The sequence below is a fragment of the Trachurus trachurus genome, assembly GCF_905171665.1.
Source record: "Trachurus trachurus genome assembly, chromosome: 4".
Classification (NCBI taxonomy): Eukaryota; Metazoa; Chordata; class Actinopteri; order Carangiformes; family Carangidae; genus Trachurus; species Trachurus trachurus.
Genome location: NC_139898.1, coordinates 19,261,543 through 19,274,993, shown reverse-complemented (window position 1 = coordinate 19,274,993; position 13,451 = coordinate 19,261,543). Strand labels below are relative to the sequence as shown.

The 13,451-nt window shown below is 43.1% G+C and overlaps 1 protein-coding gene across 1 annotated transcript in view; it reads left to right on the top strand.

Moving 5' to 3' along the window:
• The window catches only part of ttll7 (tubulin tyrosine ligase-like family, member 7), a 79,467-nt gene that overhangs the window by 10,220 nt on the left and 55,796 nt on the right, over positions 1-13,451 (top strand). Inside the window, exons 5-9 of the mRNA XM_083970750.1 lie at positions 1,778-1,845; positions 2,189-2,347; positions 6,433-6,649; positions 7,838-8,002; positions 11,024-11,182. Coding sequence (XP_083826876.1) covers positions 1,778-1,845; positions 2,189-2,347; positions 6,433-6,649; positions 7,838-8,002; positions 11,024-11,182 — 768 coding nt within the window. The remainder of the gene's footprint in view (positions 1-1,777; positions 1,846-2,188; positions 2,348-6,432; positions 6,650-7,837; positions 8,003-11,023; positions 11,183-13,451) is intronic.

The following is a 13,451-nucleotide window of genomic DNA, read 5'->3' as shown; positions in this document are numbered from 1 at the left end:
ACACTGGCTTGTTCTAACAAAACGTCTTGTATATAAAAGCATAGAAATAGCAGAGCTGATCGAGACTAGAATTCATATATGTACTTAATCACAGGCAGTCTTTGATAAGTGAAAACAGTACACAGAGATCATCACATGTGCTCACAGTTTATGGAAATTGAGTGGTTTCTATCAAAACCATGGATCAGGTTGCTGATGTGACTAGGGCATACACAGTGTTAACACAGCACCCTGCCTTACGTTACATTCACATTTTCATACCTGTACCCTGTAGAAGTAAAATAATAAGTGAAGGGAAATAATGTATGAGGAAGAAATTGATGAGAGCAGTTGGAAAGGAAATCGCATATAGAGAAATTTGGGACAGATGGAGCTGAGAGAAGCAAAGAAGATTGATTTGAAATATAGTAAATGTCAGAATAAAATAAAATAGAATGGGAAAGAAAGAAAAAAAAAAGTGAAGATGGACGGAAGACTCTGAATCTGCCAATCTTCTTTTCCTCAGACCGTGGGAGGTAAGAGAGAGAATAGCAAATAGGAGAGAGGGGTGGACAGAGTGAGAGGGAGAGGGAACAACAGAGTCTACACGGAGACAGATGGGAAGATTGACAGGTAGACTGACAAGTTGTGAGCAGCAGGGGGTGGTGGGGCAGGTTTCAAATGTCACTATCAACTGATGTTGATGAGACAGGCCTAAACAACAAGGGTTGCTCTGAGTTCTGTGTACTAGTCTCAGAGTGATCTTACCTCTGTTTGACCTCCCTGTCCTGCTGAGTGAATTTGGCTGCTCCCCCTCCGCTGCAAGCGTTAGCCATCCATCTTCACGAGTGCTTATTTGATTAGACTGGACACTAATGATCGATTAAATCACAGACTAGTCAGAAAGAGTATGGCTTGTTAGGATAGGGGCAGCAAGAGTTCAGCTAAGTAGATTGAATATTACAAATACTGTAACAGCTTAACGTGTAGCAATGTGGCTAATGTTTCACATAGAACTGGTGATTTGCTGTCAATTGTTTTTACTTGCTCCCTTGCGCTGCCGTGGTGTTTCATGAGATAATTTCTCAGAAGGAAAGTAGAAGTCCCTCAACAATTGGTTTTGATTTCCCCTCACAAGCCACGTCGTCTCTCGGCATTGGCATAATTGTGCAATTCTTCTGAATCCCTAATTACGTCTGTCTCGTTTGGATAATAATCACGGACTCCTTTTACACTGTTCGCTCTTGTTTTTTCCTCTTCACTCCCTCTCTCTCTCTCTCTCTCTCTCTCTCTCCTTCTGCTAATTTTTCCATTTTTTTCCTTGTAGTGATGTACTGTGAGAGTTTGCTGTCAAGTTTCAGTTCATACGAGCCTAATTAACGCCCCTGTTCAGGCTCATTTGGTCAAAGAATACAGAGAATCCGGAGTTTTTCCTTTACCCCCCACCCCCCCGTTCGACGCATTCAAAGCAATTCATTCAACTGTCACTGCAGGAGCTTGCGATGCAGAACCAATTACCTCGGCCCCTCGGAGTTGAGATTGATCTTTTTTTTCCCCCTTGCCTCTTCCCTCCCCAACCTTTAATGTATAAAAAAACATGGTAAACTAAATAAGGGTTGAGAAAGGTCTCAGCGTCACCTTTTTGTTTTGAGTCCGTAATTGGGCATAAATGTCAGGACATTGTGGGCTCACTTCAGGTTGCTGCCTTTAATGTGCTCATTTTTATGAAGGGGTGGGGGTGGAATTGAGTGGTGTAATGGCCCTAACAACATTATTATGTCTGCCTGTCCCTCTGCAGAGAATTAACCATTTCCCTGGCATGGGCGAAATCTGCCGGAAAGACTGCCTAGCAAGAAACATGTCCAAGTAAGTTTTCTGTGTCTCTCAACACCGAAAATGAGCGCAGTTTGGTTCAGCTGCAGATTTGCAAAAGGAAAATTAGTGTTGCAGGGTGTCAGTGTTTAGCCAGCTGGCACTCCAAAAATTTACAACTGGGTAGTAGAATCCCTCCATTACAAGCCATATAAAAGTCAAAAAAGACACCGCTGTAAAAACACAGCATGTATCTTTCCTGTCATAAAAAAACAGAACAAAAGGATGTTAATTCTCATTTTAAAACATAGAAGGAAGAGACGTAGCAAATGTTGGTTTGAGGAAGAAATACAATCAACGTACTCCTCCCACACACCCTCTCTCTTTGTCTCGGCAGAATGATCAAGTGCCAGCCTCAAGAGTACAGCTTCATACCCAAAACCTGGATCTTCCCTGCCGAATACACTCAGTTCCAAAACTACGTCAAAGAGCTACGCAGGAAACGCAAGCAGAAGACCTTTATTGTCAAACCTGCCAACGGAGCCATGGGTCACGGGTAGGTCACAGGCTAGCAACTGACCCAGAGCAACTGACTGTGAGACTGACAAGGGGGGGAAACCAGGGCAGGTGGGAGAGGGAGAGAGTGACTGGAGGAGAGGACGGAAAGCAAGAGAGAGTGAGTGAGAGGAGGAGGAGGAGGAAATTAGCAGAAGAACAAATAGAGGACGAGCACAACAAAACAAGACATTAAGAGGTTTGTGACCCTGACATGGGCGTCTATGGAAACACCATTATGACTGGGGCCAGATTGAGTATTTGAGCTGAGAGGGTGTGGTGGTGGAACCTAATGTTGGCCTCATCGTCCTCGATGGTCACACTCACTATAAATCAGAGGTTATCGCTGCCAGCGGAGGACATACACACACACGCGCTCACGTACAGGCACACACAGACACACACGGTCTGCGGCAGTTACTGTAGTTCCTCCCCTGAAGGTCTCTGCATGTGATTATTGGATTCCTTTATGAGGCCCCATCAGCAGAGACCAGTCAGACTAGAAAATGGATCAAGATGGCTGCTGCAGGGAACTGTCCCTCAATAGCATCTCTTTATCAAAAGATGAGCAGGCTGTGGTACCTGAATGCATATTTACTCTCAGTGGAGTAAAAAGCCCATCTCTGTTTGTGATGGCGCATTTCTATTGCGACCATTTCACTATTCTGACAGTTGAAATCGTGAAGTTGTTAGAAAATCAGCACCATATCCTTCATTGCGTGCATTGGCGAATGGTGACGTGGCCTTTTTTTACTCTCACAATCACCAGCTCATCAGATACTCGTGTATATTCTAAAATCACACAAATCAATTTCACAGTCCTCTAGTGAACAGTGCTATATTGCCACCCCCATAATGTTGGTGAAACAAACATTAGAAAACTAAATTCTTCAGAGAGTGGACCTCTTTCTGACACAATGTCAACACAACTGAACATCATAAGCCAGGGTGAGTGTGGGATTGGTATTGAATTTAAAACGCCTTTGCCTTGAGAAAAGCCATTTTTTTTTGGGAGGGGGGTTATCTAGTAAAAAAAAAAAACTCCCTGGCTTCTGGAGGTGCTCCAGGTGCCACTGACAGGGTGGAGATCTCAGGCTAGAGCCATAACACCTTTGGAGGTTTAAATCTCCTTCCCAGAGGGAGCTGGTGGAAATCAGTGAGCTCCCAGGGGAGAGAGACACTTGGAAAGCTCTGACCTGGTAAAGTGAGTCAAATAATGAATAGATGCAACAGTTCAGTTAATATTTGAGAAGCAATCAGCAACACAAGCATCCTGAATTGCATCGAAAATAACCCCTGTAACCGACTCTTATGTTTTATTTATGAACCAAACCAACACATGACACCAACTATGACACTCCAAACAGAATTTTAATCAGCTCCAATTTGACCCACGTGGAGGTCAAGACAACAGAGATAGGACTAAAATAAAATGAAAATGCCCAGTGGTTTCAAGTTCAACAATTCAAGTGCAGTTGGTTTTACAAATAATTCTGTTTCATGAGATAAACATGTAAACTAAAAGACAGGCAAAAAAACAGGGTCCTCTGAATTTTTATTTATTTTTTCCCTTGCACATTGCACGTTGCTCTCTGGAGCTCATCTGAATAGGCTGAAACGGCTCAGATTGCAAAACATTTATTAAGTATTCTTTTTGACTTCTTATTCTTTGAAAATAGGATCCCCTGATGTGCATGTATGAAAAAATACTGTGGAGTGCATTCATCACTGGCACCAATAGGTGGGGATATTGAAGTACAAATGGCTCATTGTGCTTCACCTCTCCCTCTCATTCTCTTTGAATTTGTCCTTTCTGGTATAATGTGAGCATTACTTATAACTCCATGCTGCACTAAGCCCTTATTTATTAAAGAATAAAAGGCAGCAAAGGCTGAATTATTGCAATACATTAAGAATATGAAAGATGATGAGTTTAGCTCGACCACTCAACGGCAGGCGGCTCACAAGATTAGATTTTTCTCTATTTTTTTGCATGGTGTGACGCGGCAGGAAATTAAGTTATATCTACCCCCTGTAATTTATTTTTCCGTCGGCCAACTAAATGAAGTTATTGTTTGTGTCTGAAGCACAGCTTGTTATAAGGGAAACAAAATAAAAGTGCGTGTGGGGCTTAAAAAGGCGAGATCCCCTCCGGTGCCAAATTAAATAGGCAGGGGAGAGTGGGCCGTGATTATCTGACACCCCAGCTCATCAATCATGTCGTCTTCTCCTCAGCTACTCCTCCTCGACTAACTAACACTGTTAACCCTGTCCTCATCATTCAGCTTGCTGTCTGCCAGTTAGGTGGGCCCCTCACATCGTCGGCCAGGCTCCCGTCAAATTCTCCTTGTTCTTTTCTGTTCGGGAGCGGCGATAAGCAGGCCAGCGGAGCGCTCGTCTATAATACAGCGGTCTTTTAGCTGGTGGGACCAAGTGGTGATTGATAAACCCCAAGTAACAACAACATTACAGTGAGGGAGACCTGCAAGCTTAGGAGGTTTGATTGAACCTCTGAAAGGAGGACTGCTGGACTATGATTTTATTTCATCATAACCTGAGTGGCAATACTCCCATCCCAGTCTGGATTCACACCTCTCTAGTTTTTGATAAATAAAAACTCCTTAGAAGCTCATTAACAGTGTTCCATTTTTTTTTTTGGCTATAGAGTTTACAGAGCAGGTGAGTTCTTTGGTTAAATTACAACAACACAGACGTCACTGCTCCCAGGATACTGTATGTTCTGGCTGTGATTACAGAAGCCACAGAGCCAAACAATGTTTGCCCTCCAGTGGCTCGGTACCCCTGTATCTCAAATCCCTCAAACTGTACGAACAATCAGGTCTTTACATCTTAGCCAAATGTTGTGTTTGTGTGTGTGTGGTGAGCCTACTTGCATGTGTATAATGGGGCCTTCCAGGCAGTGCATGTAACCAATTTAGCCCAAGTCTGCCTTAACTATGAGTGATGGTGATAAAGGTCAGTCACGTTACTTGTACATAGTGGGAGATTGTTTTTAAAACAGACCCCTCACCCTCCCTGCACACATGCCTCCAAGTTTTGGGAAACATTCACCCCTCACCCTCATCTGCACAGCCATATGAATATACAAATGAACACAACTCGTTTGTGAGTCCAGCTCGCTATGGTCTGCACACTGTAAGCCATGAGAGCCAGTGACATGAGACCAAAGCAAATGAATTAGAGTGGAGGTTGTAGCGGAGCACAGTGTCTGCTCTTATTAACCTACACACAGCTAAAAGTCCCTGCCACAGCATTTGATGCACTGTGTCGTTCAGACAAAGTGGAGTTTTGCTTCGGAAATTCACAATGTTCTCCAGCTGCTCAGACAAACCAGCATTTGTGTTGTACCTGTATTTTTTTTTCAGCTGTTTTTAACTGAGAAGGCCAGGTAATGAACTGGGTAACAAAAATATTTGGAACGTTCGATGTCCCACAGAGCCAAACAGCTTGTCCCGCTCAAACTAGACCTGAGGCATGCTGAGTGTGCTCATTTACATATGTTTTCAGTGAAGGTTCTGTAGCAGCAGAAGGTCACACGAATACCAACAGGGCACCGATGCCTCAGACCCTTTCACTCTCAAGCGCTAAATATCTTACATTGAAATGTTAAAAATCATTCCATGCACATTAAGTAATAAGTACGTATCCTCTCACTCTCACTGCATCTGTTACATCTCTAGTTTACTAGGTTTAATATCAATTATTTTGAAACAGCAGCAGGGCAAGGTTAATCTTGGATGCGAAGATTGACAGTATCAACAGAACAGGGAGACGTGGCATCTCAGAAATCTGTCTTTTGTTGAACTTGCCCAGACGACTTTGAAATGAAATATTGTGTTGAATCCCATAAAATCTGTATACTGTTTGGCTCAATTTTTTTTTTTTTCGCTTCAGCACATATATAAGACAGTGCCAATGTCATCAGTCATGTTCATGATCCCTGCTATGCTGCCATCTATCATTTTTTTAATTATCTTTTTTGTCTTTACTATGCCATATTTTATTATGCTGCTGACGACATCCCAATTTCCCCCCCGAGGATTAATAAAGTTTCTGTCTATCCAGGATCTCGCTTATCCGTAACTGTGAGAAGTTGCCGGCCCAGGAGCACTTTATCGTTCAGGAGTATCTGGACAAGCCCTTCCTGATGGAGGGCTACAAGTTTGACCTGCGCATCTACATCCTTGTCACTTCCTGCGACCCACTTCGCATTTTCCTCTACAACGACGGCCTGGTTCGCATGGGCACGGAGAAGTACCACGCACCCAGCGAGGCCAACCTGGTGAGACTCCAAAATATAACACTGCTAATAATAAATATCAGTAATGGCTGTTATTTGTGTGGCATTTTTCAAAACACCGTTATGAATACATAGACTTTTTAACACGCACATGGTTGTGTTGTTGTAAATCGGTTGTAGAAAATGTGCCCACAACTCTTCATGGATTTATAGAAAGTAGAGACAGTATCAAGTGTTTGTCCAATAATGTGAGTAAGAAATGCACTACGGAAAGGCAGCAGAGGTAGAGTCACAGCACAATATATCTGCCATGCAGTGCTACGCAACTCAACATAATCAAATTAGACACACAAACACACAGGAGGACAGAGGTTGGGAAACACAGAGCACAAACTCATATACACAGTCAACAGTGCCCAAATGCAGACAGCTTAAAGGCTGATATTGTTTTCTCTCTCTCTCACTCACACACACACACACACACACACACACACACACACACACACACACACACACACACACACACACACACACACACACACAGAATGTGCAGCCATACTGTATGCACACAGCTAAGCGTAAATGTCCACATGCCAGATGTCTCTTGTAATATCAAGCCGCTCATATTTGCCTTGAGGTTCTGCACCTGCTGAAGCACAGTCTGTTGTTCATGATGGGATGCGCACACACACGCAGCTTCCTATCAAGCATGACGCTTATCTAAAATGTGAACACACACACACACACACACACACACACACACACACACACACACACACACACACACACACACACACACACACACACACACACATAGACGCGGCGGCGCACTCCTCCCGTGGCACAAGTGTGTATTGTCCTACCCTAGTCAGTGACACATGATGGAGTGAGTCATGCCATGGAGATGGATGTTCAATCCCACAGAGAGAGGCTTCTAGACAGCCAATCGGGGGCTGGAGTGGCCTGCAGTCACGGCGTTATTACCTTGTAGGCTAAGGACAAGGATGTATTGTCTTCAACGGTGGGGTGTTATGTTTAAATAGAGCGATACAACAGGCTGGTTATAGTCACCCACTCAGTGACACATTGTAGCACACACTCTGCATCTAAAATCAGTGTTGCTATTATGCCAGAGATATCCCATGAAGTAGTTTCAAATAAAAACTGAATTGATTTCAGCATAAATGTCCAATGTCGAAAGGTCCTCCTAACTCTCTTTTGTCTCCGCAGAGCCAACTCTACATGCATCTGACCAACTACTCAGTCAACAAACACAACGAGAACTTTGAGCGAGACGAGACGGTGGACAAAGGCAGCAAGAGGTCCATCAGCTGGTTCACCGAGTTCCTCCGCACCAATGACTACGACGTGGCCAAGTTCTGGGGAGATGTGTCTGTACGTGGGTAGTCTACCCAAACAAACACACACACAACCACAGACACACAGTTATTTTCATTGTGGTGGATGTGTCCCTTAACAAAAGGAAGGATGTGCGGCATGATAACAAAACACACACCACCACCAAGTGCAAACAACACATGCGTACATCCGTAAGTGTAATCTGTAAGAGCACGCTCATATATACACATGCTGTTCCTACCCAAACCAACACATGTAGAACACAATACACAAGTGGACCAGCAAAGGGTTGATATGATTTGTTATGACAGTAATTCAGTGAGCTTCAGAGCTTCAGAGCTTTGTTTAACTCCAGGAAAAGCTCAGTAAAAACACAATTCCTACAGGGTGAGCTCTCTCTCTCTGGTCTTACTCAGCTCATCCAAACACCTTTACTTTGTCCATTTTCTTTCATCAGTGTCTGTTTGGAGGGGGTCTTTGTGGTACAACTACTTTAGTTAGAAGCTGCTTTTCTATCTATATTGTTCTGTTTCTGTTATTTGGTGCTCTTTGCTTTTTGTTATTCTTGTTGACCTTGACTGACTCTCTGTTCAAAGACATTTGGCCTGTAAGGTCTCTCAGTGCTTGTTTTCTGTGTGACCGTCTGCCAGCACTCAACCTCAAAATCAAATCCCACTGGTTTATTATTCTTTCCATGAGCCATTTTTTTATTTTCTATTTCTTCTCTTCATCAACTTTTACCTTTCTTTGTATTCATGTTGGAGCAAGAGGCATATTAGACCGTAGTATGTGAATTATGACCAGTGCTTTGGCAAAGCTCTTGTTGTGGTAACGTTTCTTATTTATTCTCGTCGTCTTTGGTGTCTGTGTAACTTCTCTGTGTGCTCCGAAGGCACTAAAGCTTCCTTTTATCTGTTCCACTTTCTTTTCTTCACTTCTGTTTCGTGCTCTTTCATCTGTGTTGTCAGTGGCGCACCAGAGTGTGACCCTTTGACTCAGCCAGACCGTCGTCCTATTCTCTTGGTTTCTCTCTTCTTTTCTTCAGAACTTACTCCACTTTGGTCTTTGTGTTGTCTGTCCGTACTGTGCTTTGTTTCAACTCCACATATATGCTCTCTACTCACTCTCTCCTTTCCTTTTCTATTCATCTCTCCTCTTACATTTTATTCCTGTACAGGCCTAGCAGGCTGCCCTGACTCTTTCGCCAACAGTCAAGGTCAAAGAGACAAAAGAGCTTGTTTGCCAAAAGACTGTCTGTGGGGGGCGCGAATATCTTGTATATGTTTGTTTGTTTTTTCATGCCAAGCAGTGGCTTCTCTTTTATATTGAGGTATTATTGATGTGCTGTACGGGGCAAAGTGTCCAAGCTTTGACCAGCAAAGCTGCAGCTTTATACGTATGTGGGTGTAATTTTGAGAACACCATCTGACTACAAATAGGGTAGTTATAGATTTTATATTTGATAATAACTACACGCGAACACGCTCATTCTGCACCAATTTTATTTTTGATTTTTGGGGGCTTGCCAATTTCCAAATTTTTAATATGTTTTCTTTGAAAAAAAAACTGAATAAATTCTGCATTTAATAAACACATTAAAATTAAACAGTAGTAATTGATGGGCATTTAAATGCAGAGGTTCAGAGATCTCAGAGATGTTATTGTGCATATGATTTACTTGATTGAATTGTAAACAGAGACGTGTTACATGCTATATTCTTAATATTTTCTTATTTGATTATAAATATGCAATTTTGCAGTGTTAACATGCTGTCATCTGAACCAAAAAAAAAAAACATAGGAAAAGTCCACACTAATCACAGAAGTATCCTGGTTTCTCAAGTTCTATAGAAAGAGAAATTAATCTATAAAAATATTTAAAACTATTTAATTCTAGATGTACCCAGGATGGCTAAAATAATTTACAAATGTATTTGGATGTGATAGAAAAAAAGGAAAACGATTTTTTAAAAGTTTAATTGGCAAATATTAGCTCAAAGTTTAAAAAAACACAGGCACACACATTCACACACATGCACAGCGCTAGGCAGTAGCCAGTGCTGGGGGCTTGGGATAAGGAGGCAGGTGATGGAAGAGGGACAAAGACACACACACACACACACACACACACACACACACACACACACACACACACACACACACACACACACACACACACACACACACACACACACACACACACACACACACACACACACACACACACACACACAGCAGCCAGGGCAGGGACTTCAGGCATAAACGGCAGTAGTGGGAGCAGGTGTTTGTGCTGGGCAGCCTGTGGGTCAGACGGGTGGATGGATAGATGGATGGAGGTGTGTAAGCGACAGACAGATAGAAAAGGGGAGGGGGGGGTGCAGCTTATCAGGCCAGGGCCAGGCCACCGTAGCCCTCTCCCCGTACCCAGCAGTCAAACTGGACTGGGCAAACTGCGGGCCAGCAGAACGGTGTGGGGCATGAAGCTTTGTGCCGTGTGTGTGTTTGTCTGTCAGGATGGAGCATGTTTACCCCACATACACAGTGGGAGTAGGTGGGCAGGTAGCAGCCAGCAAACATACGCGCAAACACACACATGCACACACAGATTGGGAGCTGCACAGATGGACTACCACCAACACTGGTGAAAGAGTGTGTGGGGGTGGAATATTCAAAAGGCCGTGTGCCTGTAATACTTTGTGCTTCTACTCGGATTTTAAACTGACAGGGTGTATTGAGACACGGGGGAATTAAGGATTAATTAAATACAATTAAGGATTGTAGCCTTACGTCCGTGGAGCATGTCTGTACATCACAGGGTTGTGAGTGTCACAATGATTGCGTCATTCAGTTTTATCCTGAATCTTAAGGTGCAGGTGTTTTGTCTGCAAGTGCAACAGAAATTAAAGCAGAACTCTTAATCGTACCATTTACAGTTTTAGAGGACCTTTAATCAGCTCCTGTAGAAAGTGCAGACTGTGGCTTTTTCAAAAAAAGAATCTAACAGAAAACTTGTGTTTTCTTCATTATGTCTTTATGTTGGTGTGTGTGTCCTGCCAGGAGCTGGTGGTGAAGACCTTGATAGTAGCTGAACCCCACGTGCTGCACGCCTACCGCATGTGTCGCCCCGGCCAGCCACCAGGGAGCGACAGCGTCTGCTTTGAGGTCTTGGGCTTTGACATCATCCTGGACCGCAAACTGAAACCCTGGCTACTGGAGGTACAGCTCAGTGTGTGTGTGTGTGTGTGTGTGCTTATGAGTGTGAAACAGCATAATTAAGCTTCTCTTTTTTTTTTTTTTTTTTTTTTTTAGAAATTTCTACCTGTTGTTGCTTGGAAAAAAATGGACATTAAATTTATTTTATTTTTTTAATATACAAAAGAAGTGTATTCACAGTAGCATTTAAAGTTTTATTAATGAATCTTGAATTTAAAACTTTCTTATTAATTTAATTAAATTTCTAATGTAGCATCTCAGTGTAAATCTTAATAGTATTTTAAAATTTAAAACAAACTGAGTGAGCGTGTGTGTGCTTGTCAGTCAGAAACGGGCGGGCTGCGGTCTGCGGAGTCTCACCTGTCTCTGCTGCTCCTAAAGTGACAGTGGCTCCTAAACTGAAATAATGTGGCATCAGTGCAATAGAGAGAGAGAGAGAGAGAGAGAGAGAGAGAGAGAGAGAGAGAGAGAGAGACGTCGCCACACGGACAGAAAGCATAAACACACACTGATTGTGCTTACACACTCTTGTCCCTGGTGCACAGAAACACGCACAAACACCAATGCAGTCTTAAGTACGCAGTTGTGCGCCTCCAGACACAAGGAGACACACATTCCCATGCTAAATGACAGGAACGTACACAACCACAAACATGCTCAGAAAATTACATGCATGTGTGCACTCGCACATGCCCACGCATACATAAAGAAATCCATGCGTACACACACAGCAGCATATAAAACAAGATGAATACCCCTCCTCCACACACACACAGATGCAGGAAACAAAAATATAGGTCAGGCGGCAGGTTGACTGGTAAGACACCCTCCCCTTATTCTCTCTTCTTCAGTCTCTCAGGTGTCAGTCATTCTGGAGTAGGACTCGGATCCAGAGTCCACTCCAGGATTTCGCTCTCGCCGTTCTGATGTCAGCCAGTCAGTTAAAGTGTGACCTAAATCCTTTAACCCAAAGTGGCTGTGTGCCTCTACCCCCACTTTCCCACAAATTGACTCAAGGATGGGAAATGCCTCTGGGATAATTGTTTGTTTTTCCCCATCATGCCAACCCAAAATAAATCTTGCGATTTCCAAAAACCTCTGATTTTGGAGAAAAAAAAGAAAAAAAGAGTGACATTTGATAGTCGTTTTTTTTTTTTTTTTGAGGACTCATCATGGAATTAGTGTGATATAATTACCCTACCTGACTCTTCTTGTGTAGTTGAACAGTTGAACTATGTGACAAAAGGATGTACAAGAGAGAGCAAAAGTGGCGTTCCTTCTGACTGCTGGTGCACTGTGACATTACATGTGCACTCTGTGTGTGTGTGTGTGTATCAGTGTGTATGAGACATGGCAAACAGCCGTGAATGCAGTTGTTCCACTCCAGTAGTAATGATCCCCCCTGTGCTACTAGCAGCTCTCTATAACTCTCATCAATTAACATCCCACGCACACACACAACGCACACACACACACACACACCACCGTGATTCTCTTTCACGCAACATTTACACCAACAATCATTTATTTCCAAAATTCAACTGATTAGTCAGGGGATAGTTGCAAGCGCAGAGACCCCTTCTGAAATCCTCACTGCGTACGCTGTCAAGCCTGAAAATAACTTTATTACCACTTTTTAGCGTGTCGATGCTCATTCCTATTCAGCCGGGACGCAACGCGCAGCCGGGCCCATCGGCTGGTTGCCACAAACTGTACCCTATGGCAACCCCTCAGGTCCAAATTAAATTTTTCAGCAGATCACTTTGCAACATTTTGGGGGCAAATTGAATCTATTTCACCCCATTTCACCATTTTTATTTTTCATTTCTGTCACTCCCTCCCTTGAGTCCCAAAACAGTAACAATTGTGTCAGGAATTGAGACACAGTCTCGGTCTTACAGGTTTGTTTTGAATTTGTGGACTTCTGTCACTGTGAATTATGTGTGCCACGCCTCGTTGGGGCTTTACCCAGACTGCTGTTCTGACAACGTCTTCATCTCTTACTCTTTAAAACGTCAAAGTTGGTTGTTGGACATGCAAACTCGCTGCCAGGAAATGGAAGTTCAACCTGTGTAAACTCAAAGCCAGTCGGGTACCTGAAAGTTTGATGGTATCATATATAAGAAACTGTCGAATGACATTAGTCCTGCCCTTTGTTTTTGTATTTTTGTCCGTGTGTGAAGTAGGCAGGGGAGGGGAAAAAGAACATGATTGCCTCTCACATCCCCCAATTACACATCCTGAAAACAGCCAGTATTTCTTTTATTTATTT